Below are 24,006 nucleotides of genomic sequence, written 5' to 3' on the forward strand. Positions count from 1 at the left end.
GGCCTACAATTTATAGCCACTGTCACCAATGTAGAGGAGGCCACATCAGGAGCACCAGACACAATAGAGCACAGCAAATTCATAGGTTAAGTGAGGCTTCGGCACTTTGGCTGCTGGCAGGGCTAAGTGCCTGGAGGGACATTATTGCAGAGAAATTAATAGACAAGGGAGTCACGGAGGGAGTGTTTCCTGCAGAAGATGCAGAGGGGAGCAATGATATACACGGTGGTATGATCCCATTGAAGGTGGCGGAAGTAGCGGAGAACGCTGTGTTGGATGCCGAGGCTGATATATAGATCAGATAGTGCGCTGATATTAACATAGAACGAAATAGCACAGCAACAGGCCTTTGGCCTACTATGTCTCTGCTGATCATGATGCTAATTTAAACTGTACATCTGCCTTGTGAGATCTATATCCCTTATTCCCTGCCTAAACACATTTGCCTAAATGTCAATTGAACACACTATCAGCATCACTTCTTACAGTGTGTAATGGGCACCTCTTGTAAAACAATAAACTAACCACATAAATTTCCTTTAAACTTCCTTCCTCTCACTTTAAAGTTGCATCCTCTAGTATTTGACATTTCTACCCTGGGAAAAAGACTAACTATGTACCTGTATATGTCTCTCATAATTTTAAATATTTCCATAAGACCTTTGACCATCCAAGTTTATGCAATCTTATTTTATTTTATTTTATCTTATTTTATCTTATTTTAGTTCATACTTGAATACAGGCAACAACCCCTTCTACACCTTCTCCAAAGGCTCCACATCCTCCCTGTAATACAGTGATCAGAAATGCACACAATATATGGTCTAACCAAAGTTTGAAACAGATGTAACAAGTTAATCTAATGCCAAAGTCCAAATTATGAACTGAATCAATGTATTCTACAGCAATATCTCTGGATACATTTTCTGGTGGCCAATGCTGCAATAGCTTTGATACACCACCAACAAATAGCTGAATAGAATTGTGCCACAGGATAGGAATTGAGTGTTAAAACTCTGAGTTGGGTTAAATTGGAGATTTAGTCAGGCTGTTTCAGAGGTGCCAGGCTTCAGTTTAACCAGGCTAGGAACAGGAAAAATTGATCATATCCTTTATCTTTACTTTGTTCTGTGGATCCCCTTGTTGGTAACAGGGTGGATTTGGGTTTAGCTGTTTGCTCCCCGTGCCAAAGCTTCCAAACATTTTCTGCTGCTTCGTTAATGACCTTCCTTTATTTGTAAGGTAGGTATGTACACTGATGATGGTACAATGTTCAGCAGCATCCGACTCTTCAGATAATGAAGCAATCTGCATCCAAATGAAGCAAAACCAGGACAATATTCAGGCCTGGGCTGATGGGTAGCAGGTAACACTTAGTCCTGTACCTGTCAGGATGCATTTCCAAGACAAGTGGAATCAGTCTGAAAATGGATCATTACAGCATTACACATGTAGACAGAAATGTTTTCAGTTTATTACTCCTGCCCTCCCTGCTGCTGAGTCTGCTGTGCTGGGAACCTGGCACAGATCCAGCAATGAATCCTGCCCCACTGCCCAGTGTGAAGAGGGAATGCCAGTCTGAATCTGGCTGGAAGGGTGAGTGTGCACCATTGCTAGGAATTTACTGCACAGTTTCCATGTTTGTCAACACTTAGAACTGATGTTGCCAGTCCCTAGACTAACTCTTCCAGCCAGAGCCCACACTTCAACACCATTGCTACTCCAGCCTGTGCAGGCAGCCTCTTCTTGCCCAGCCACAGGAGGTTACATGTTGAGGGACGTGCAGGGATTTGCTCAGCTTTCTGATGCTGCATTGAGCAGCTGAGTAATTTGGGATGCCGAGTAACTTTGTAAAGCGGGGTGCACACCTCCAAGTGTTTGGATTAGAAGATCAAGAGCACTGTTGTGGTGCAAACTTTTAGTGGGGATGGCTCCATGTATACTGTGGCTGTCTGATCCATTTAGGAATTCTTGGAAGATGATGAAAAATCAGTGCTGTTTTTAGCTGAACTTACTTTTGTTGAAAAGCAAGAGAATATCATTTGTGTCTTTTTTGGGACTTCATTTCTACCCTTCCTATATGTACATATTGGGGATTTCTATATTTAAACATGCTACTATTACCATTACTCTTTCCTTGTAGGAAACGTGCAGATCAGAATGTGGAAGAGCTACAGCAACAATTAAAATTAATGCAAGAAAAGGAAGGATGTTTATCACGTGGCAAATGTGATCTTCAGCTGCAATTGCATCAACAGGGGGCACAGCTGCAGGTTTTGGAAAAAGAAAAAGAGTCCATGTGTTCTGAGGTTAGCATCTGAGGGTGAAATAGAACTGAGTGAACCTCAGCTGTATTGTCCATGGGAGGTGACTTTTTGTTTTTTCCATTTTCCCTCCCACACATCATTTGGCATGAAATTGTACCGAGACATCACTCTGTCTGCCCAGGAGTTGCTTGAGCCTTTTAAGCACTCTGGGAATAGGAATGTGTCAGAGGCTGGAATACAGACAGAAACACACTTGGGAGATTATACAATGGGATGATTTCATTCGACTGCACATATAGGTGTGGTGAACTACATATACCTGTCTGGACATGCCATCCAGCTAACTGCTCCTGTGGCTCCTCCCACTGACTGTAGCTCCTCCCACAGACCCCGGTATAAAGGCGATTGGAGTCACAGTCCCAGTCTCAGTCTCCAGGATGTAGTGTGGTGGTCAATTGCTGCTTGTTCTTTCTTCCAGCCAATAAAAGCCTATATCTCGCCTCACATCTCCGAGAGTTATTGATGGTGCATCAATAGGCCTGGAAATTCTTCTAATATCAGTAGTTTAACATTTATGTGCATCTTTAAGTGAACTTAATTTGAACCAGTTACTAATTACGATAAATTTTGGAATTGCTACTGGACACGTACAGTAATATCAAATATCTAGAAACTAAAATCCTTGAAGGCCTTAACCAGAGAGCCGAGGCATGGTTCAGCATTAGTTAAAAGACTTTTCCCACATCTGGTTCTCTGCCTGGTATCTATCTCTTTGCAGTTTGTTGAGTAATTGCACCCCATTCTGTTCCCTGGCCCCCACTCACCCCTCATTCTCATAGTCCCCAAGGGCCCTGATAGCTTATCCACTGATCGCAAACCCTTAATCATATATCCAACCAACTCCTCAGCTCAATAGTGTTCTTCCGACTGATCTTCCAGACCCATAATTATAGCCCTGAGATCCCCACTTCTGCTATTTTTGGCCAATCGCTTGATCTGCCAATCCTAATTTCCTTCCACACTATTTGACTTTGCTCACCAGCTCCCTCATCCTTGCCAAATTTCTGAGTCAGTGTCATGTAAAGCATACTGTATTTGCAAACAAAGTACAAAATGGCTATTCAATTGCATTAAAAATACTTTTAGTGGGATAGAATATTCATGCTGAGAGAGAGGGAACAGCTAAAACTGCATTGCCCCCTCCCTGCTCCCAAATACTGTTCTCTTGTGCATCTTTCAGTTGTCAGAGAATGAAGAACCCATACATTTTCTAACTGGGTCACTATATTATTTCAAATATTTCTAATTTAAAAAATTAATTAGTATTTCTAAATTCTAATGGAACCCATTCTCCTTGTAGAATCTCTGTATTCAGAAGACTAATGATAAGTTATCAGATGATCTGTGCTCACGCCAACAAGAAATAGACAAGCTTAAGGAAGAACTGAAGAATGTTTTCCAACAATTAGATTCGCAAGTCAGGTAAGTTGACCGGGCCACCTGTTAGGGATGGTAATACTGTGGGAAGGAACCATGTTGTCTAGGCACAGCTTCTTTTTTAAACTGCATGAAGATTTTAAATGCAGAACTGGAAGTGTAAGAATTGCTGATTTGTCGTAACAACTGCTCTAGTGATACTGAGCTTTAAAACGAGATGTTCATTCCTCATGAAAAAAGTAAAAGGATTTTAGAGGCATGGTCATCCATGGTAGCAACTCTAACGTAAATCCAAGTTCCTAAGCAGTAGATGCTTAGGTTCAATATATTGCACAGGAATTGAGATTAAAAATAAAAGTGAGAGAGACCATTGCATGGAATCGGAATAGCATGCAATTGATGTTTATAGCAGAATTAGCTCATTTCTGACCTATATTGATATGATAGTGAAATAGCATCAGAAGCTTCAATGGGCGGCTTAACTTTTACCCACGTCCGTTAATATAATCAGATTCACCTGCACAGCAGTAATATATTAAACATTGTCAGCCACTGCCTCTTTTCATTTTTATAAGACTCTCTTTGAATGGTCATACCACCACCCCAGTTAGCAAATAATTTTTCTATAATGAATGCTATTTTTGTACACCAATAGGATTGAGATAACAAATATGGCAATTGTACTATAAGATGCACAGTTTGTATGTTTTCTGGTTCATGGAACTTCTATTATTTTCTTAGGTGCTGCTCCACTAGAATCTTTGATGATATCCTACTTCTTTAAAGTGTTTTCTGGTGATTATTTCATTAGTGCTGGTTGCTGTGTTAGCACATTCTAGATGAATGACTTAGTTTCATACAAAACACTTTGGGACATCTTAAGACATGAAGATTGCAAATAAATCCAAATTCTGTTTTTTTTTTCCTCATCAGAATCTATAATGAGAAACAATTGCGACACAAACAGAAACTACGCAAAGCTAAGGAGATATTTATCCGTGAAGTGATGCTGCGGGATAGTAAAATAAAACATCTGGAAACGGAGATTAAACTGGTGAAAAACCTGATGGAGAAGGTAAATCCAAAGAGTAGCAGCTATTTTTGTAAAAACAAAACAAAAAAAAAGACCTGACCTCCAGCGCTCCCTTTGTAAAGCCTACATATTGCCCCTTGGTCACATGGGACTCCCCCCATGCTCTGTGCTCTGATTTTCTCCCATATCCCCAAGACATCTGGGTTAGTAGGTTAACTGATCTCTGTGAATTGCCGCCATGATAGAGCGTTAGAGTTGGTTGTAAGTAATAGGAATGCTTTTTTGCTGAAATAAGTGGGGGAGGGGAGGGTCATTGCTTTGCTGCTGCTTGTGTGTGGGAGGAAGTAGTAGGGCTTTGGGGTTCTAACCTTTCTACTGCCACATTTTTTGGGGCTGTCTTCTGTTTTCTTGGATGTCTGTGAACAAGAATTTCAATTTGTATGTTGTATACATTCTCTGATATTAAGTTGAACTATTGAACGTTGGGAGAATAGGTTACAGGGAAAATTAATGCAGAAGACAATTGTTCTTTAACTGGCATTGGCTCAATATCTAAAATGGTCTTATATTTCATAAGGAAATATGGAATATGTGTGGAATGTTGGGTCTGATAGGATAAAACGTGAGGACAAGGTGAACATATCTTTTTTCTTTGGCTGTTGGAGAGAGGATTAGAGCCGAATTGTGAAATTAGGGGAGATGTGGTTGAGATGAAGATGACACGAAGATTGGTGGTGTTTTGGACAGTGTAGTAGATTGTTGTAGGTTGCAATGGGAAATCGATAGGTTTTAGAGCAGGGCTGAGAAGTGACAGATGGAGTTCAGTCTGGAAAAGTGTGAAGTGATGCACTTTGGAAGGTTCAACTTGAAGACTGAGTACAGAGTCTATTATGTCATGTTTTTTTTTATATATATATGACATTCAATAAAAAGATTGAAAAAGAAAGAAAGAGTACAGAGTCTAATGGCAGGATTCATAAGAGTGTAGTGGAACAGAGGGAACTTGGGGCTGTCACGTACCCCGTGACCGGGTTACCAAACCAGCAGAAATGGAATAATACGTCAGAGTCTGGTATTACTGTAACAAAGTGTTTATTAGTAAACTAAGTAATACAATACTATAAAATGCAAGTACATATAAAACAGGTTAGCAATGATATATACAGAGGTGTGGAAATAGGAATCAAAACCACGCTCTATCGAAGTCTAGGGATAACTGAATAGTTGTATGATGGTGCAGAGTTCAGTTCAGTTCAGTTTAGCTTTAGGTTGAGATAGTTGCTGTTGTACCATTGGGGAGAGAGAGAGAGCGAGAGGTGATGCAGTTGCAGGCAAACCTTCCGTTGTCTTCTTGTCCTGTTGTGATCATCGACTGTGACCCCTCCATACCAGGCCAGACTGTTCTTCAGTGGTAAGCCTGTCACCCAGGCGAGGGTGGACACACACACAAGCCCCCACCTTCTCGTGGGTGCACAACGCTCTTTCAGTGTCCCGTGGTGTATCTGCCTGTGTCTTAGCAGACCTGCTTTTTTTTTATCATCACTTGCTGGGCACCAGCCGTCTATCACCTGGTCCCGCCTTGCTGTCTCAGCAAGAATCTTACAAGCAGGCAAAGAAAGTGTCCTTGGAGCAAAAGTAAATAATCAGCTATGGAGCCATAACTTTAAATCTTTGTCTCTCTCTCACACATCTGGGCTGGGTGCCGCCCCCCTTCTTCTCTCTCTCTCCCTCTCATTAGCAGCACACAGTGTCCAAAAGCCAGACTCATTCTCCCAACATTTTAAAGTGGTTGTCCACGGAAAATATGAATCCTGGGGCACCTAACAGGGCCCATGTCCATCGATCCCGAAATTGCTGTGCATGTTGAAAGGGTTGTTAAGAAATTGTACGCTCATCTCATTATAGAAAGGATTTGGAAGCTAAAGAGAGCATGCAGAGGAGATTTGCCAGGATACTGTCCGGATTAGAGAGGATGTCTTATGAGGAGAGATTGAGTGAGCTAGTCTTTTCTCTTTGGAGCAAATGAGAATGAGAGGTGACTTGATGGGAGGTGTGTAGATAGAGTGGACAGCTAGTGCCTTTTCATCCCAGGATGGAAATGGTTAATATGAGAGGTCATAATCTTAAGGTGATTGGAGGAAAATATAGGGAATGTCAAAGGGAAGTTTTTACACAATGAGTGGTGGGTGCATGGATTGCACTACCAAGCACAGTAGTGAACGCAAATACATTAGGGATGTTAAATAGGTACATGGAAGAAAGAAAAATGAAGGGCTGTGTAGAAGGGAGAAGTTACATTAATCTTAGAGTAGATCTAAGGACAGCACAACACTGTGGCCTGAAGTCCCTATCTTGAGCTGTACTGCTCTGTGTTCTTTGCCTGCCAACCGTGGTCCGGAGAAAACCAAAGTTCAGGTTAAAGGAAGGCATCTTAAAGGCACCATCGTGCAAGATTGCACCACTGGGGCAGAGACACATCAACTGGCAGAATGGAAGGGAGCACTTTCACAATGAGGACAACACCCATCTGTTTCATAGCAATCTTGTCTGTAATGTCAATCAATTTTGACAAGAGATGCTTACTTTATTTTTTTAAAAAAGCAACAGTGATATTGTTATTACATTTGAGTGATTCATTGTTTTGTGTGTTTGTGTTTGTATGTTTGTGAAGGGGGTAATATTCAGATGTCTGAGCATGTTAATTTATGGGAGAACATTTGAAGAACAGGTGAAATTGTTGTTCACACATATGTCAGATCTTGATACTCTTTCCTGCATTGGTAATGCATATAGAAAGATACCCTGTCCATCACCTCCTGCCAATTGATTCTAGGTCTTGCCCCTGAAGCTCTTCCACTCTTTTCTACCACTCACCCCACACATAGCTCCTCCTTCTGGGAGTGAACTCAATATTTCAAGGTCTAGTCAATGAACTTGGGTGCATGCTCCCTAAACACTCAGCCATTCTCTCACTGACAATATTTGTTCATGCTCATAATATCTTTTCTCACCACCCTGCAGGAACACGCCTGGAATGTGAAGGTTACTTATGAAAACGATCTACTCCTTGTTGAAAGGAAAGATCTTCTACAGCAGTTAAGTGAGCAAGAGAATGCTGTACGGAACAATTCCTGTAATGTAAAGCACAGGTACACACGCTGCATGCATAATTATTCAGGTTTTAAAGGTTTGCTTTTTAATTAAGCAAGAGGGAAATTATTCAGGAGACCAGAAACCTGAGCAGACTGTGGAGGATGCTAGGTCAGTACCTGATGGTATGAGCCAGATTTTTAGAATTATTTTAAAATCCTACTACTGTAGAATGAAAAAACACATTTCTTTCATAAGCCCCTTTCCTATAATAGTAATTGTCAGCTCATTTGACATAGAATCAAAAGCATGTTGCTATTATACAAAACAGACAGAAGCAGGGTCTAGTCTTGTTCAGAATAACTCTTTTGCAACTGCAAAGCACGGCAGACACTGGGTTTATTTTTATATGATCGATGGATGGTAGTTATCTGCCTTACATTGTAGCAAGGTGCTTCAGTCAGCTTGATGTACCAAATGAGCTTTGTCTTGTAAATTTTATTTTTATTTTTCAGGATATGTTTACAATGTATATCGTTCCTTTTTATCCCCAAGCCCCTTGGTCTTTAATTGGGGTTTGTTCTATTTCTTCGATAACTTTCTCACGCCCTTCTTATTTTAAAATGATGTGTGCATGTTGATGTGATACCTGAAGGAGGGAAGTGCAAAAGGACCCAGTTACAGACATCGGAATCAGAATCGCTTTATTGGCAGTAACGTGAAGCATACCAGAATTGATTGTTGTTCGGTGCCCAGCACAAAACACAGACAACACAATAATAACCTGCAATTTACAAGACAATAATACAAACAGCCAGAAGCGATCAACAATTGGCAGAGTGGTCTAATCGGTTTAACAATCAGATAGCTACAAGCAGAGAAGCAGTCTTTCAGCACAAGAGATTCTGCAGATGTTGGAAATCCAAAGCAACACACACAAAATGCTGGAGAATCTTAGCAAATCAGGCTGCATCTATGGAGAGGAAATAGCAGTTGATGTTTCAAGGCAAGATCCTGATTAAAGTACATCTAACTGTACTCTCAAACATTTTAATATTTTTTCCATCTCAATAATCTTTTCTAAAGTTGAGATTTTTTGTTGATGAAACCTTTGCCTTTTCAAGTGTGATTATTACACCAAAAATTTTGTATACATGATTTTTAAATACCTTTTGGATATTAAAGAACAATACATACACCAGTTTCTCTTTATCAGCACACATTACCTCTTCAAAGAACTCTAATAAATTGGTCAAACCCAATTACCCTTTCAGAAGTTCATATTGTTTTGTCTCATGACAGAATTTTTCTTAGTGTCTTAGAACATAGAACAGTACAGCATAGTACAGGCCCTATGGCCCATAATGTGGTGCCGACCTTTTAATCTACTTCATGATCAATCTACTTCTTCCCTGCTGCACAGCTGACCATTTTTTTCATCCATATGCCTATCATAAGAGACTCTTTAAAGTCCATAATGTATCTTCCTCTACCAGCACCCCTGGCATCATGTTCCACGCACCTAGCACTCTCAGTGTAAAAAAAAACCTACTTCTGACATCCCTCCTATACTTGATTCACCTTAAAATTGTGCCGTCTTGTATTAGCCATTGCTAACCTCTTATCATCTTATATACCTTTATCAAGTCATCTCTCGTCCTTTATTGCTTCAAAGAAAAAGCCTAGCTTGCTCAGACTTTCCTCATTAGACATGGCAGCATCCTAGTAAATTTCCTCTGCACCTTCTCAAAAACTTCCAAGTATTTCCTGTAACAAGGCAAGCAGAACTGACCACGATACTCCATGCAAGAAAAAATCTGCAGATGCTGGAAATCCGAGCAACACACACACAAAATGCTGGAGGAACTCAGCAGACCAGGCAGCATCTATGGAAAAGAGTACAGTTGATGTTTCGGGCCGAATCCCTTCAGCAGGACTCAAATGTATATACGATACTCCAAGTGTAGACTAACCAGAGTTTTATGGAGTTGCAAAATTACTTCACTGCTCTTGAAGTCAACCCCCAGCCAGTGATGGATAACACACCTTTTTAACCATCTAGCAACTTTGAGAGATCCCTCTGTTCCTTTACACTGCCAAGAATCTTACCTGTACACTTGTCTTCAAGTATGACCTTCCAAGTTGTTATCACTTCACACTTTTCATATTGAACTTCATCTACCACTTCTCAACCCAAAGATAACCTTGTTATGCTATCTTTAATAATAGCTTTCGCAAATTTCCCAGTAATAGAAATCTATTTGCCACTATTTTCCCTCTGGCTGATGACAGTTTTAAGGGAAGTCATATTATTGAACCAAATGTATAGACCTTAAACATGAGTTACATTGCAGAAGAGCTATAGCCTACTCTTGTTCTTAATTTAAATGTGCATTTATACATTTTTCATTTGATAAGTGAACAGAAGAGGTAATGGTTTGATCAGCAAAACTTATCCCAAATTTAGAAGAGATGATCAAGAAGGAAAATATTTAAAAATGTTTGACGGTGAAGTCATATGGCACCTCATCAAAGCACGATGAACTGGAAAGATATAGAAGTGATTTCCAAAGCCTAGGACCTAGATACTGAATTCTATAAAATTTGCCAAAACAAGTCATTGCTGTTATTTAAATCACAGAAACATATTTGACTTCCTTTGCTTTAGGTTGTTCAGCAGTGTCAAGTTCTAATAGGATAATTGTCAGTCTTACATGAATTACTTCAATTTTTGGTTATTTTTAAATTAATCAAATGTGCTTTTGAGGCCCTCCATTGGTCAGGGTAGACTATAGATGTCGTGTCCTAGCTGCCTACGTTGTCGCTGTCAGTCAATACGTAAGCCAAGTTTGAAATCCTTCTCCTGGATGAGTTGCCAACCACAGCTGAGTTGCCACCAACCATCTGCATTGAAATTCAATGTGCTACCATCCAGTGTAAATAACTTAAGCAGATAATTAAGAAATGCTCTTTTTCACATTATAATTTTTCTTTTCCCCAATTCCCTCAGATCCACCAGCCCTGGTGCGCACACGTCGGCACCATCAACAAAAAGTCTTAACGAGCAATCCCAAAGGAAATGCAAGAAACCAGCATCCAGGTCAGTACTTGATGTTGCTTAGCAGGTATGGTTCTGTATTGTCCAGTTTTATTGCAGGAATTGGATTAGCAAGTTAGTATCAAAATGCTATCTGTCAGTGATAGCAAATAGACTTTGAGCTTTGAAATATTCTGAACTGGAATTTTTGCTCAAACTCATCTGCCATGAGCCAACCCAATCACACCTTTTAAAGTCCATTTTTAAAATTGAAATGTTTTGAATAAATAATATATTTAAAGATACAACCAGGCAAATCTGCTCAGTAACTTACAATTCCCTGGCTCTGACCACCTCATTTTCACCATGGATGTCCAGTCTCTATACCCTTCTGTCCTCCATCAAGAAGGTCTTAAAGCTCTCCACTTCTTTCTCAATAAGAGAACCAACTAGTTCCTCTCCACCATCACCCTCCTTGGTTGGGCAGAACTGGTCCTCATCCTCATCAATTTTCCTTTGGCTTCTCCCACTTTCTCCATACTCGAGGGGTAGCCATAGGCACCTGCATGGGCTCCAGCTATGCCCGCCTTTTCGTTGGCTACATACTGAACTCAACTTTGCCTCCAACCTTTACCTGCCCTTAAATTCACGGTCCATTTCTGACACCTCTCCTTTCTCGATCTCTCTGTCTCCATTTATGGAGACAAACTATCGACCGACATCTTTTATAAGCCTACCGATTTCCACTCTATCTCCCGTAAAAATGCCATTTCCTTTTTTCAGTTCCTTCATCTCTGACGCATCTGTTCCCAGATTGAGGCTTTCCTTTCCAGGACATGTCCTCCTTCTTCAGAGAATGAGGTTTCCGTTCCTCCACCATTGATGCTGCATCTCCTCCATTTCCTCAGCATCCACATTCACCCCATTTTCCCACCACCTTAACAGTGATAGAGTCCCTTGTATCCTTACCTATCACCCCATGATCCTCCACATCCAACACATTGCTTTCCACAACAGATATGAAGGCACAATATATTTGTGTAAACTGGTCGAGAAAATAGTAAGTCTTTGATATCTGCTGCCCATACTGCTGAGCAGGTGTGTGGATTGTTTGATTCTGAAAGCTGTTAGTTGATCATACCCACAGTATCTGTGGCTACATCTAGCCTCAGTTTTCCTTGGCTAAAAAAATAGTAAACATATTAGCAATTCCTGATTCTGAATGCTGTCCAGTAAAGGCTAAAATGTAGGCACGTTAGTGAGTAGCCAATAGAAATATTTTGGTAATGCACCTGTGATAGTTTGCCAGAACTAGTAAAGCTGGTAAAGTTATGGGAGGCTGGAACTCAATACAAAATGCTGCTTAAGGAGTGGAGATGGGAAAGATAATTGGTTGAATAACAGATTGATGTAAGTATGAGTGTGTTGTTTAACATTTGACTGAAACATTTTTTATTCAGATTTGGGATTGAAAACATGTTAATGACTTGTAAAACAATTGTTTGCAGTACTTTAATTATCTAAGGCGCTGTATTGAAGTGTAGTCCATAACCAGGTGGTACAATGGGTCTGAAATTCTTAGTAGCAGGAATAAAAAGCCCATTAGCAGACTGTGCTGCCGTCTTTATGTTGTGAGTAACACTGATGATATCATGATAGCAGTTGTTGCCTTTGTTTTGTATTATGAAGAGAAATACAGTGAAAATCTTAATATATAAAAGAGAAGAAGTTCCAAGATAATGGTTGAAATTTTGAGACAACCTGGGGGCAATAGCATGCTGGTGCAATTCGTGTCTTGGGTTGGACAGCGTTAGAAAAGGAAATATGGTTTGAGCAGACTGGTCCTTCCACAATCAGGCTGTAGCAGCCCATGTTTTGCCCTAAGGAACAGTCTCAGTGAAAGTAACAAGTTCAAGTCTAAAACTGAAGGTAGACTAGTTGTTAAGTGGAATGATTTCTTTGCATTTGAACCATCCATTTTTCTTTGCCTCTCTTTTCGTCCATTAGGATGGATGACAGAGAATCTGTTTTCCCTATTCTGTTGTTCAATTTAAAGCTTGGAGAGGATGTTGGCTAGTGAAGCAAGCAGGTACAGATGCATAATAAATGATTTGCCTGTGACATATGTTGCTGCATATCAGAATCAGCATCAGGTTTCATATTACCAGCATATGTCATGAAATTTAACTTTACGGTAGCAGTGCAATGCAATGCGTAGTAATAGAGAAAAGAAACTATGAGTTAAAGTATATATATTAAATAGTTAAATTAAATATGTAGTGCAAAAATTGAAAAAAAAATTGCAGTGAGGTAGTGTTCATGGGTTCAACGTCCATTCAAAACTTGGATGGCGGAGGGGAAGAAGTTGTTCCTGAATCATTGTGTGTGTGTTTCTGTAGGTTTCTGTACCTTCTTCCTGATGGTAGCAATAAGAAGAGGGCATGTCATGGGGTTGATGGGGTTCCTTAATGATGGACACTGTCTTTTTGAGGCATTGCTCCTTAAAGATGCCCATGATAGAGCTGACTAAGTATACAACTCTCTGTAGTTAATTTCAACATGTGAAGATCCCACAGTCTATGTTGTTTGTTTATGCCGGTCAGCATCTCACAGTTGAGGCCAAGATATTGGCCTCAGCACCCTTTGTCTTTGGAAGAAGGGCATTAGCTAGCCTGTTCATCATTTGGTAATTCCTGCTATGTATGCGGATATTGGGTGAGAATTAAATTGTGCTAAAATGTGTTAATTATTTTTAGACATACACCATCTAGACTTGCATGTGAAGAATAGTCAATAATAACTGTGTCCTTGAGGGCACTATGTAACATCTATGTAACATGTAACTATGTAACATCCAGCAATATGTAACATCTTTTAACAAAAGGTGACGTTGAGGGTGAAAACTGTGGGCATAAGGAAGAAGAGAAATAAACATAATTCAGGCTACCTGCCTGACACCTGTGCAGCAGATATTGATCATCTGCCCATCATTCATTTTTTAGGATTAGCTCTTTAGAAGAGGAGAGCAAACAACTTCAAGGAGAGACAACGAAGTTGAGTGAACGGCTTGGGTCACTGGAGAACTCTCTGAAAATGATTAAGACGGTACATGATACAGAGTAAACTGGATAGAGGTTCCTGCACTATCCAACCATTTCACATTTTTTCTTTCAATTCCAATGAGACCTGTGAATTACAAGCCTTAAACTGCCTTTGTGCCTTTCCAATGTCATGGCATCAGTGCAATCTTACCCCTGTTTGAGCAGTTTGCAGAGGGAAAATCTCACAATTTGTCGTGCATACCTAGGTGGTGAGTGCTGAATGGTGGCTTCAGAGACAGGTTGCACAACACCAGAAACTTCTGCTACCTACCTTCTACATGTAGAAGATGACAGATAGGCTGTTGTGAATCCAAAAGCTAGTGCTTATTAGCAAATCAAACTATTATATAAATATAAATTTTGTTTCTGAGGTCATGCCCCCTCAGAAATCAAACCTAATACTCTGACAGTGCTCGAATAAGAAAACAATATGTTGCACAATACATCATATAAAACAGAGCAACCTTACAGAAATATTTAAAATTATGAGAGGCATAGTAGATAAGATGGATGTTACCATCTTTTCGTCAAGTAGCCCTAAACTAGGGAGCATAGTCTTAGGGTTTTTAAGGGACCTGAGGAGCAACTTCTTCATGCACAGTAGTAAGTATGTGGAATGAACTGCTTGAGGAGTTGGTTAAAGCAGCCACAATAGTATCATTTAAAAAGCACTTGAATAGGTGTTTGGAGGGTGGGTCTTGGGGAGTATGGAGCCAAACACAGGAAATTGGGATTGGCTGGGTGGGTGTAGATGCATTGGGCCAAAGGGCCTGAATCCGTGCCATATAGCTCCATGGCTCTACTTGTCTGTAAGAAGTTCACAGACTATTGGATAATGTCAGTAAGCTTCATGTATCAGCTTCTCTTATATGGTTCTACGAATTGAAAAGGAGTCATTATTAATAACTTAGAACTGTCAATACCATGCATGCTTATAACGTGCATGTGTCCTGTATTCACAATTGCCAATAAATGTTATATTAACTCTGCTAAATAGACTCAACAGAAGCCAAGTGAATCATTATTACAATGTATCTCCCTGAACTACAAAAATAATTCCTTAATTTTTTTAGATATTTGCTTACAAATTCCATTAGAAACTAAATGTTTAATTATGGCTTCAATTTCCCCCCCTCCCCCCCACGGAAGTGGTATACTTTTACAGTTCTTTCTGGTCATATCATTCCTCTGAAAATTTGATCAATGACTTCCCATCGTATATTATAGGCATCCGTTAGTTTCGTGAGACCATGGATTTGCACCTTGAAAGGTTTCCAGGGCGCAGGCCTGGGCAGGGTTGTATGGGAGACCGGCAGTTACCCAGCTGCAGGCCTTCCCCTCTCCACGCCACCGATGTTGTCCAAGGGAAGGGCACTAGGACCCAAGCAGCTTGTCACCAGTGTCATCACAGAGCAATGTGTGGTTAAGTGCCTTGCTCAAGGACACAACACGCTGCCTCAGCTGAGGCTCGAACCAGTGACCTTCAGATCACTAGACCGATGCCTTATCCACTAGGCCATGCGCCAACTCCATATGTTATAAATTGCACCAATTATGCATTTTCCACGTCAGGTACACAATTAATGTTATTCCCCATGCAAGATGGAGGAAATGAGTCCATATTGTGATTGCACGTGTCATTGGTCAAGTTCAAACAACGAAGTTTTATTAACACTTTATTATCTTCAGCAATGTGATTTAAAGGGGTTTGCCCAGAGCAGCCCTCAGCTTGGTACTGGGAACTCAACTTGGGTAAGGCTCCTTAACTCACCCTATCTCATTATCCAGTGGTGAAAAACAACCCACCATCTCCCACCAAACCTACAATGAAGACCCTATGATTTGATCATCCCCCCCAAGACCTGAACCAAGTTGTTCCCCCCAGCCTGCTCATGAACTGTTTGTCACACTCCCATCAGGGAGGAGGCGACGTAGCATCCGTGCCAGGATCACCAGGCTCAAAAACAGTTACTTTCCCCAAGCGGTAATGCTGATCAACACCACCGCCCACTAACTCATCCCTCCACAGCCCCACCACCACTTCCTGACAGAGCCACTTTATGTACAGACACTCCTGTGCTAGCATCAATTTATGGGCATACAATCAATAGACAATAGGTGCAGGAGTAGGCCATTCGGCCCTTCTAGCCAGCACCGCCATTCACTGTGATCATGGCTGATTGTACACAATCAGTACCCCGTTCCTGCCCTCTCCCCATATCCCTTGACCCCGCTATCTATAAGAGCTTTATCTAACTCTCTCTTGAATGCATCCAGAGACTTGGCCTCCACTGCCTTCTGGGGCAGAGCATTCCACATATCCACCACTCTCTGGGTGAAAAAGTTTTTCCGCATCTTTGTTCTAAATGGCCTACCCCTTATTCTTAAACTGTGGCCTCTAGTTTTGGACGCACCCATCAGCGGGAACATGCTTCCTGCCTCCAGCGTGTCCAATCCCTTAATAATCTTATATGTTTCAATCAGATCTCCTCTCATCCTTCTAAATTCCAGTGAATACAAGCCCAGTCGCTCCAATCTTTCAACATATGACAGTCCCGCCATTCCGGGAATTAACCTTGTGAACCTACGCTGCACTCCCTCAATAGCAAGAATGTCCTTCCTCAAATTTGGAGACCAAAACTGCACACAATACTCCAGGTGGGGTCTCACCAGCTGCAGAAGGACCTCTTTACTCCTATACACAATTCCCCTTGTTATAAAGGCCAGCATGCTATTAGCTTTCTTCACTGCCTGCTGTACCTGCATGCTTGCTTTTATTGACAGATGTACAAGAACACCGAGATCTCGTTGTACTTCCCCTTTTCCTAACTTGACTCCATTTAGATAGTAATCTGCCTTCCTGTTCTTGCCACCAAAGTGGATAACCTCACATTTATCCACATTAAACTGCATCTGCCATACATTTGCCCACTCACCCAACCTGTCCAAGTCACCCTGCATTCTCATAACATCCTCCTGACATTTCACACTGCCACCCAGCTTTGTGTCATCAGCAAATTTGCTAACGTTACTTTTAATCCCTTCATCTAAATCATTAATATATATTGTAAACAGCTGCGGTCCCAGCACCAAACCTTGCGGTACCCCACTGGTCACAGCCTGCCATTCTGAAAGGGACCCATTAATTGCTACTCTTTGTTTCCTGTCAGCCAGCCAATTTTCAATCCATGTCAGTACTCTGCCCCCAATACCATGTGTCCTAATTTTGCCCACTAATCTCCTATGTGGGACTTTATCAAAAGCTTTCTGGAAGTCCAGGTACACTACATCCACTGGCTCTCCCTTGTCTATTTTCATAGTTACATCCTCAAAAAACTCATTAGTTAAGCATGATTTTCCCTTCATAAATCCATGCTGACTCGGACTGATCCTTCTACTGCTATCCAAATGCATCGTAATTTCCTCTTTTATAATTGACTCCAGCATCTTTCCCACCACTGATGTCAGGCTAACCAGTCTATAATTCCCTGTTTTCTCTCTCCCTCCTTTCTTGAAAAGTGGGACAACATTAGCCACCCTCCAATCAGCAGGAATTGTTCCTGAATCTATAGAACATTGGAAAATGATTACCAATGCGTCCACGATTTCTAGAGCCAATCAATACATACAATCATAGATACAATCAATCTATGTATATAACCTATCTTGTGTATTTATATTTATTGTGCTTTTTTTAATTATCTTTATCTTAATGTGTTTTTTTAACTGCATCAGATCTGGAGTAATAATTATTTCATTCTTCTTTACACAAGTGTACTGGAAATGACATTAAACAATAATGAATCTTGAAACATATACCTCCCAACTCCCCATGGGGGGTTCACTTGAATAACTGCTCTTTTTCTTTTACACTTTGCAGTTGCTCAGAATGTGGAATAAAATATGTAATGGGCTAACAAAGGATGTATGTATGGCACTAGACTCATTTAAAATTGGTTTTATGTCATGCCTAGGGAATTATAGCATTGTTCTTATGAGTAAAGGGTTGAAGTATATATGCCAATCATGGAATGCTATAATGTTTAATAGTATAGTGAGAACACCACTTCTTTGCTGCCTTCATGAGTTTTACATTTTGTCTGTACTTTCCTAATAGGATCCTGGCAAGTTACATCAACCTGACAGTTTATCTGTATCCTTTGCTGATGAGCCTTGCAAGTTTCTGTACAGTGACTCCTCTGTAATGAATGACAACTTCCTAACTTCAACACGGTACTATGAATAAATACAGATATTATTTTAATTGTTAGTTTCCATCCCTTCCTAATGGCTAATAGACCTATGAGCCATATGTTTAATCCGTATGATGCATTAGCATAGTATGCAAAGCATCACAACAAATCCAATCTCCTGGCATGTGTATTTATCACAGTAATCACTGAGTAATGATCGTGAAATGGAACTTTAACTAATCTCTTTTTAAGCTATGTTGCACGAAGATCAAGTATAGTTTCTCAATAATTAATTCCCAACTTAATCCATGAACTTTGAAGTAATTATACTACGAACAAAAATGAATACAGCTCTGTGCATCCACCTTCCAACAAAATAATTGGAAAGTCAAAGATGTCAAGTGGAAAATTAACTCTTACCACAAACAAACCATGCCTACCATCCAACAGTTTGGTGTACTGATGATCACATTGATCTACAAATTTCCAAGTTTGCTCCTTAATCTTTGCTAAATGAAAAGGCAGTTGACTTTGCCTCATTTCCTCTGAGCTAGAAATAGAGGTGCATGCATTGTTCCCATTGATTCAACTAATTATCTCTGAACTAATTATTTATTTTCTCCAAATCCTTGCTGTAACTTCTTCCCACACTTTCCTTTCCGTGACTTGATTTTATCCTCTATTATTTGCTTCTCTCAGCTATATTTAACCCTCAAACAGCATCAATGAAAACAGTTTATCTATTATTATTCCAGAAGCTTAACATGCACAAAATTCATGTGCATGTGGTTACACTTAAAAACCAATGGTTGTGAAATCCTTTGGGAAGTCTTGAGATCATAAGCAGTGCTATGTAAACGCATCTGCTCTCTTTTTATGTTGATAGCTTATCCTTTCATTATCATGTGGCTTCTTGCAGCCTGAGAAGCACTTCAAGACCATTCTGTTCTTCTAACTCGAGCTTTATGCTCTAGAGTTCCCACCATAACTCACTTACTCTTCTCTTCTCTCGTAAGATCCTCTATAAAGTCCTGTAATCTTTAACTTAGCGTTTACTCACCCTTCTAACATGCTTCCATTTTTAACACATCTATAAAGTATATTAGAACTTTTTGTAACATTAAAGATAGTATATCAGTGTAAATAGTTATACTTGTTGTAATCACAATATTCTTTCCTTTCTTCCAGAGAAACAACATCACCTAGTGGTATTAACAGTTTTGGTCATTCAGATCCTATCCAATATGGCAGAACAATGGAAAATTCTGATGCTGCAACATCTTCATATACTCCATCTCCACTGAGCCAGTTGGGTGTGGACTACCTTAATGTGTCAAGCCGTTCATGGTTCAAGGACCAGGATGATAGCCAAGTCTAGGCAATGATGATGTGTGGTCTGGCCATGACTGAGACAGAAGTAAATCTGAACACAGTTTAAGTGGATCCCGATTGTGCCATACGAAGAAAATTCAAAAGCTGGATGATCCACAAGGTGTTTCTATCTGGAGTTAAAATAATGCTGGTAACGGAGCCAGAGACATACTGATTCAACATGCAACAAACTGTTGTCTTTGTCACGTTTCCTAACAGGAATATTAACACATCTTTCTCTGGATGAGTAGTGATAGATTGGTTGAAGTACCTATCTTGGCGCCGGTCCAGCTTTGCACACAAGCACACAAACACTGGAATTATACCAGTAGTTGGGCAAGTGAAACACTGTGGTTCTGTGATACAAATGTCCCCAATTCCCTCCCAGTGTAAAAAATTAACTTCTGCGTTGCTATCCACTTTGAATAATGCAAAGAAAGAGTTGACTTGTATGAGCAATTGGTTATGTCAGGGTGTAATTTTATTTCAGTAAATTTCCACAGTTTAGAAAACAATAAAGCATTAGTATTAGAAAGTATATCAATAATTAGATGATAAAGCTCCACATTGAGACTACCTACTCAACCTAATGCCTCTTGCTCTGCCTTTGTCCCAAATTGCTTGCTCCTGAGCTTTTGAATTGAATACAGTGTATTTCTGGCCTGATTACTTGGTGAATAAAGGATAAGAGATGGTCATGTTGAAGGAAAGGATTGAAGAAGATATGAAAATAATTGCACTGGAAGCGTATCCATGGACATTTAAAGTGTGTCAGGTAATCTCTAACTGAAATTCTAACACTAGAAAATTGAAAAGTACATGCAGAAATGAAGGAGAGAAACACTGATTCCTGGCTAATGTTCTTCTCTAAAATAATGTTGCATTTTTCACATTAATGGGAACTAGCGATTAAAGCTACTGAAGTGATTTAAGGAGATGGTGCAGTAGCCTACCAGTAACACAGGTAGTGAAATGGATATTAATGGCTATCCTTTGAAGTAGTTTCTTACTATAGTTGTGCCTTTGGGTGGGAGAAGACAAATAGTAGTAGTAGTAGAGTTTTGATAATTCCTTGAAGGACAGTGTCAGGGAGGAGTCACCCACGGCTGTTACTCACGCCTCTTAAGCAGGGACAAGGGTGGCACTGGCAGAGGCCACAAAGTAGGTCTCCATTCAGGGACTGGTATTTGGAATGTAGGAACTTCAAACTGAAAAGGAGAGAAACATACTTTAAAATAAATGGACCAAACAATATGAGATTGGAACTCCGTTAATTTGGTAGTCGGGTATTAAAGCAACTCTCCAGCGAACTACTGTTAATCTAGATTTCATTCACTTTTTCTCATCTTGTCCAAGCAATAATGACAAGTATATTTATTACTGATAAATAAGAGATCAGTTTCTACACATTGGGTTGAGGGGATCTTTCAATTTGATGTCCAGATTTCTTTGTTATGTTGCTCTGGTATATTGTTTTATGAACTGCATCATCATCTGCCACAAGGATGCTGTTCTTGCTGCAGAGTTTAGAACAATGATCCTTATTATTGTGTTCTTCAAACTCACTGTACAGGCTCTGTTGTTTAGCTGATTGTTGTCTGTACTGCTGACATGATCAAGCCAAATCACTTGCTTCTCGTACCAACATATCTGGCATGTACGTTAGTCATAGTGCTTTGGAGCTGATGATTTTGTTGGACCTTTTTTATTTCCCATTATGCTGTGGGCAGAGGAAGTCAGGAGGGCTAAAGGAGGACATGTAGATAAGTAGAGGAGAATCCTAAGATATTCAATAAATGTTTCAAGAGGAAAAGGGTATGGAGAGAATAGGGCTCCTTTACAATCAATGTGTGATCATCTGTGTGTGGAGCCAAAGGATATTTATTTATTTATTGATCTACGCACAGAATAGGCCCTTCCGGCCCATCGAGCTGCACTGTCCAACAGTCCCCCGATTTAACCCTAGCCTAATCAGGGGACATTGTACAATGATCAATTAACCAACCAATGATACGTCTTTGGACTGTGGGAGGAAACCAGAGAACCTGGAGGAAACCCATGTGGTCACGGGGAGAACGTACAAACTCTTTACAGACAGCAGTGGGAAGGGGCAAGGTCTTAAATGAATATTTCTCATGGAGAAGGCTATGGAAGCTAGGAACTTGGGGAAAAGAACAATGATGTCTTGAAAAAGGCACACTATGAAAGATAAGTACTAGTGGTCTTAAAGCACATAAAGATTAATAAACCATTCAAACCTGATCAGGTGTATCCTAGAACATTGTGGAAAGCTAGGGAAGAAATTGCTGGGGTCCTGGCAGAGATATTTGTATCAATAATAGCCAAGGGTAAGGTACTGGTAGAGTGAGGGATGGGTATTGTTGTGCCTTTGAGAAATAGGATCCAACAGAATTTGGAAATGCATTGGTTGATTAGGGGGTCATCGAGATGGCTTTGTGCGTGGAAAATTTTGTCCCAGGAATTTTAAATCGAAGCAAGAGGCTAAGAGTGAATGAGTGAAGGAATCTCAGAGAGAAGTCATTTTTATTTACTGCTCGGGGAAAAGAGGCTAGACTGTGCAGGTGCATGACACAGAGCACCAAGGGTTTAAAAAAAAGACCATCATATCCAGCGGGCAGCGGAGTGAGAGGGAGCAGAGTGGGACGGCTTTGGCTCAACAGGCTTCAGCATGAACAGGCAGAGACGAGAGTAGGTTCCGGTAAGTTTTGTTTTGTCTGTTTAGAGTAGAGAGAATGCCAGGCAGGATGTTGGAATGCTCCTCCTGCAGGATGTGGGAAGACAGGGAGACCTCTGGTGTCCCTGACAATGCCACCTGAAAAAAGTGCATCCAGCTGCAGCTCCTAACAGACCGTGTTAGGGAACTGGAGCAGGAGCTGGATGACCTCCGGATCATTCGGGAGTATGACGAGTTAATAGGTAGTAATTTCAGGGAGGTAATTATGCCAAAGGAGCAGCATACAGGTAATTGGGTTACCATCAGGTGAGGGAAGGGGAAAGGGCAGGCAGAGCAGTGTTCCCCTGCCATTCCTCTCAACAACAAGTATATCGATTTGGATACTGTTGGGGGGGATGTCTTACCTGGGACAAGCTGCAGAAGCCAGATCTCTGGCACTGAGTCTGGTTCTGCAGTGCAGAAGAAAGGGTTGAAGAAGAGGAGAGCGGTAGTGATAGGGGACTCGATAGCGGTACAGACAGGAAGTTCTGTGGTCGTGACAGTGACTCCCAGATGGTTTGCTGCCTCTCGGGTGCCAGGGTCAGGTATGTCTATGATTGTGTGCACAACATTCTGAAATGTGAGGGTGAGCAGCCAGATGTCATGGTACACATCGGTACCAATGACGTAGGAAGAAAGAGTGAAGAGGTCCTGAAGAGTGAGTATAGAGAGCTTGGTAGGAAGTTAAAAAGCAGGACCTCGAGGGTGGTAATCTCAGGATTGCCGCCTGTGCCACGTGCCAGTGAGGGTAAGAATAGGATGCTCTAGAGGATGAACACGTGGCTGAGAAACTGGTATAGGGGGCAGGGTTTCAGATTTCAGGATCGTGGGCCCTCTTCTGGGGCAGATGAGACCTGTACAAGAGAGACGGGTTACATCTGAACTACAAGGGGACCAATATCCTTGCAGGGAGGTTTGTTAGTGCTATTGGGGGGGGGGGGGTTAAACTAGATTTGCAGAGGGATGGGAACCAGAGTGCCAGAGCAGATAGTGGAGCAGGGGTGAAAATAAATGACGTTAAAGGTTCATGCAAAGTCACAAATAGAAGGGTTGTGTGTGGTGGTAATAATCTTCTGAGGTGTGTCTATTTTAATGCAAGGAGTATTGTGGGGAAGGCTGACAAGCTGAGGGCGTGGATTGACACATGGAATTATGACATTGTAGCCATTAGTGAAACTTGGATACAGGAGGGGCAGGACTGGCAGCTTAATGTTCCAGGGTTCCGATGTTTCAGATGTGATAGAGGGATGAAGGGTAGGGGGGGGGGGGGGGGTGGGTGGCATTGCTAGTCAAGGAAAATGTTACAGCAGGACAGATTAGAGGGCTTGTCTACCAAGGCCATATGGGTGGAGCTGAGAAACAGGAAAGGTATGACCACATTAATAGGGTTGTGTTATAGACCACCCAATAGTCAGCAAGAATTGGAGGAGCAAATCTGCAGAGAGATAGCAGACAACTGCAGGAAACATAAAGTTGTGATAGTAGGGGATTTTAATTTTCCACATATTGATTGGGACTTCCATACTGTTAAAGGTCTTAGATGGGTTAGAGTCTGTAAAATGTGTTCAGGAAAGTTTTCTAAATCAATATATAGAGGTACCGACTAGAGAGGATGCAATATTAGATCTCCTATTAGGAAACGAGATAGGACAGGTGACGGAAGTGTGTGTAGGGGAACACTTTGATTCCAGTGATCATAACACCATTAGTTTCAGCTTCTTCATGGATAAAGATAGATCTGGT

The 24,006-nt window shown here is 40.9% G+C and overlaps 1 protein-coding gene across 2 annotated transcripts in view; it reads left to right on the forward strand.

Annotated features, from left to right (window-relative positions):
* Positions 1-23,511, forward strand: part of ccdc30 (coiled-coil domain containing 30) — a 117,405-nt gene extending 93,894 nt beyond the window's left edge. For both annotated transcript variants that reach the window (XM_059951886.1, XM_059951887.1), the window contains 8 exons: positions 2,144-2,309; positions 3,628-3,749; positions 4,638-4,779; positions 7,759-7,886; positions 10,838-10,927; positions 13,867-13,969; positions 18,083-18,198; positions 19,347-23,511. In XM_059951886.1, the coding sequence (XP_059807869.1) occupies positions 2,144-2,309; positions 3,628-3,749; positions 4,638-4,779; positions 7,759-7,886; positions 10,838-10,927; positions 13,867-13,969; positions 18,083-18,198; positions 19,347-19,536 (1,057 nt within the window). In that variant the 3' untranslated portion in view covers positions 19,537-23,511. The remainder of the gene's footprint in view (positions 1-2,143; positions 2,310-3,627; positions 3,750-4,637; positions 4,780-7,758; positions 7,887-10,837; positions 10,928-13,866; positions 13,970-18,082; positions 18,199-19,346) is intronic.
* The last annotated feature ends 495 nt before the right edge of the window (positions 23,512-24,006 follow it).

Source organism: Hypanus sabinus, chromosome 27 (genome assembly GCF_030144855.1).
Source record: "Hypanus sabinus isolate sHypSab1 chromosome 27, sHypSab1.hap1, whole genome shotgun sequence".
NCBI classification, from domain to species: Eukaryota; Metazoa; Chordata; class Chondrichthyes; order Myliobatiformes; family Dasyatidae; genus Hypanus; species Hypanus sabinus.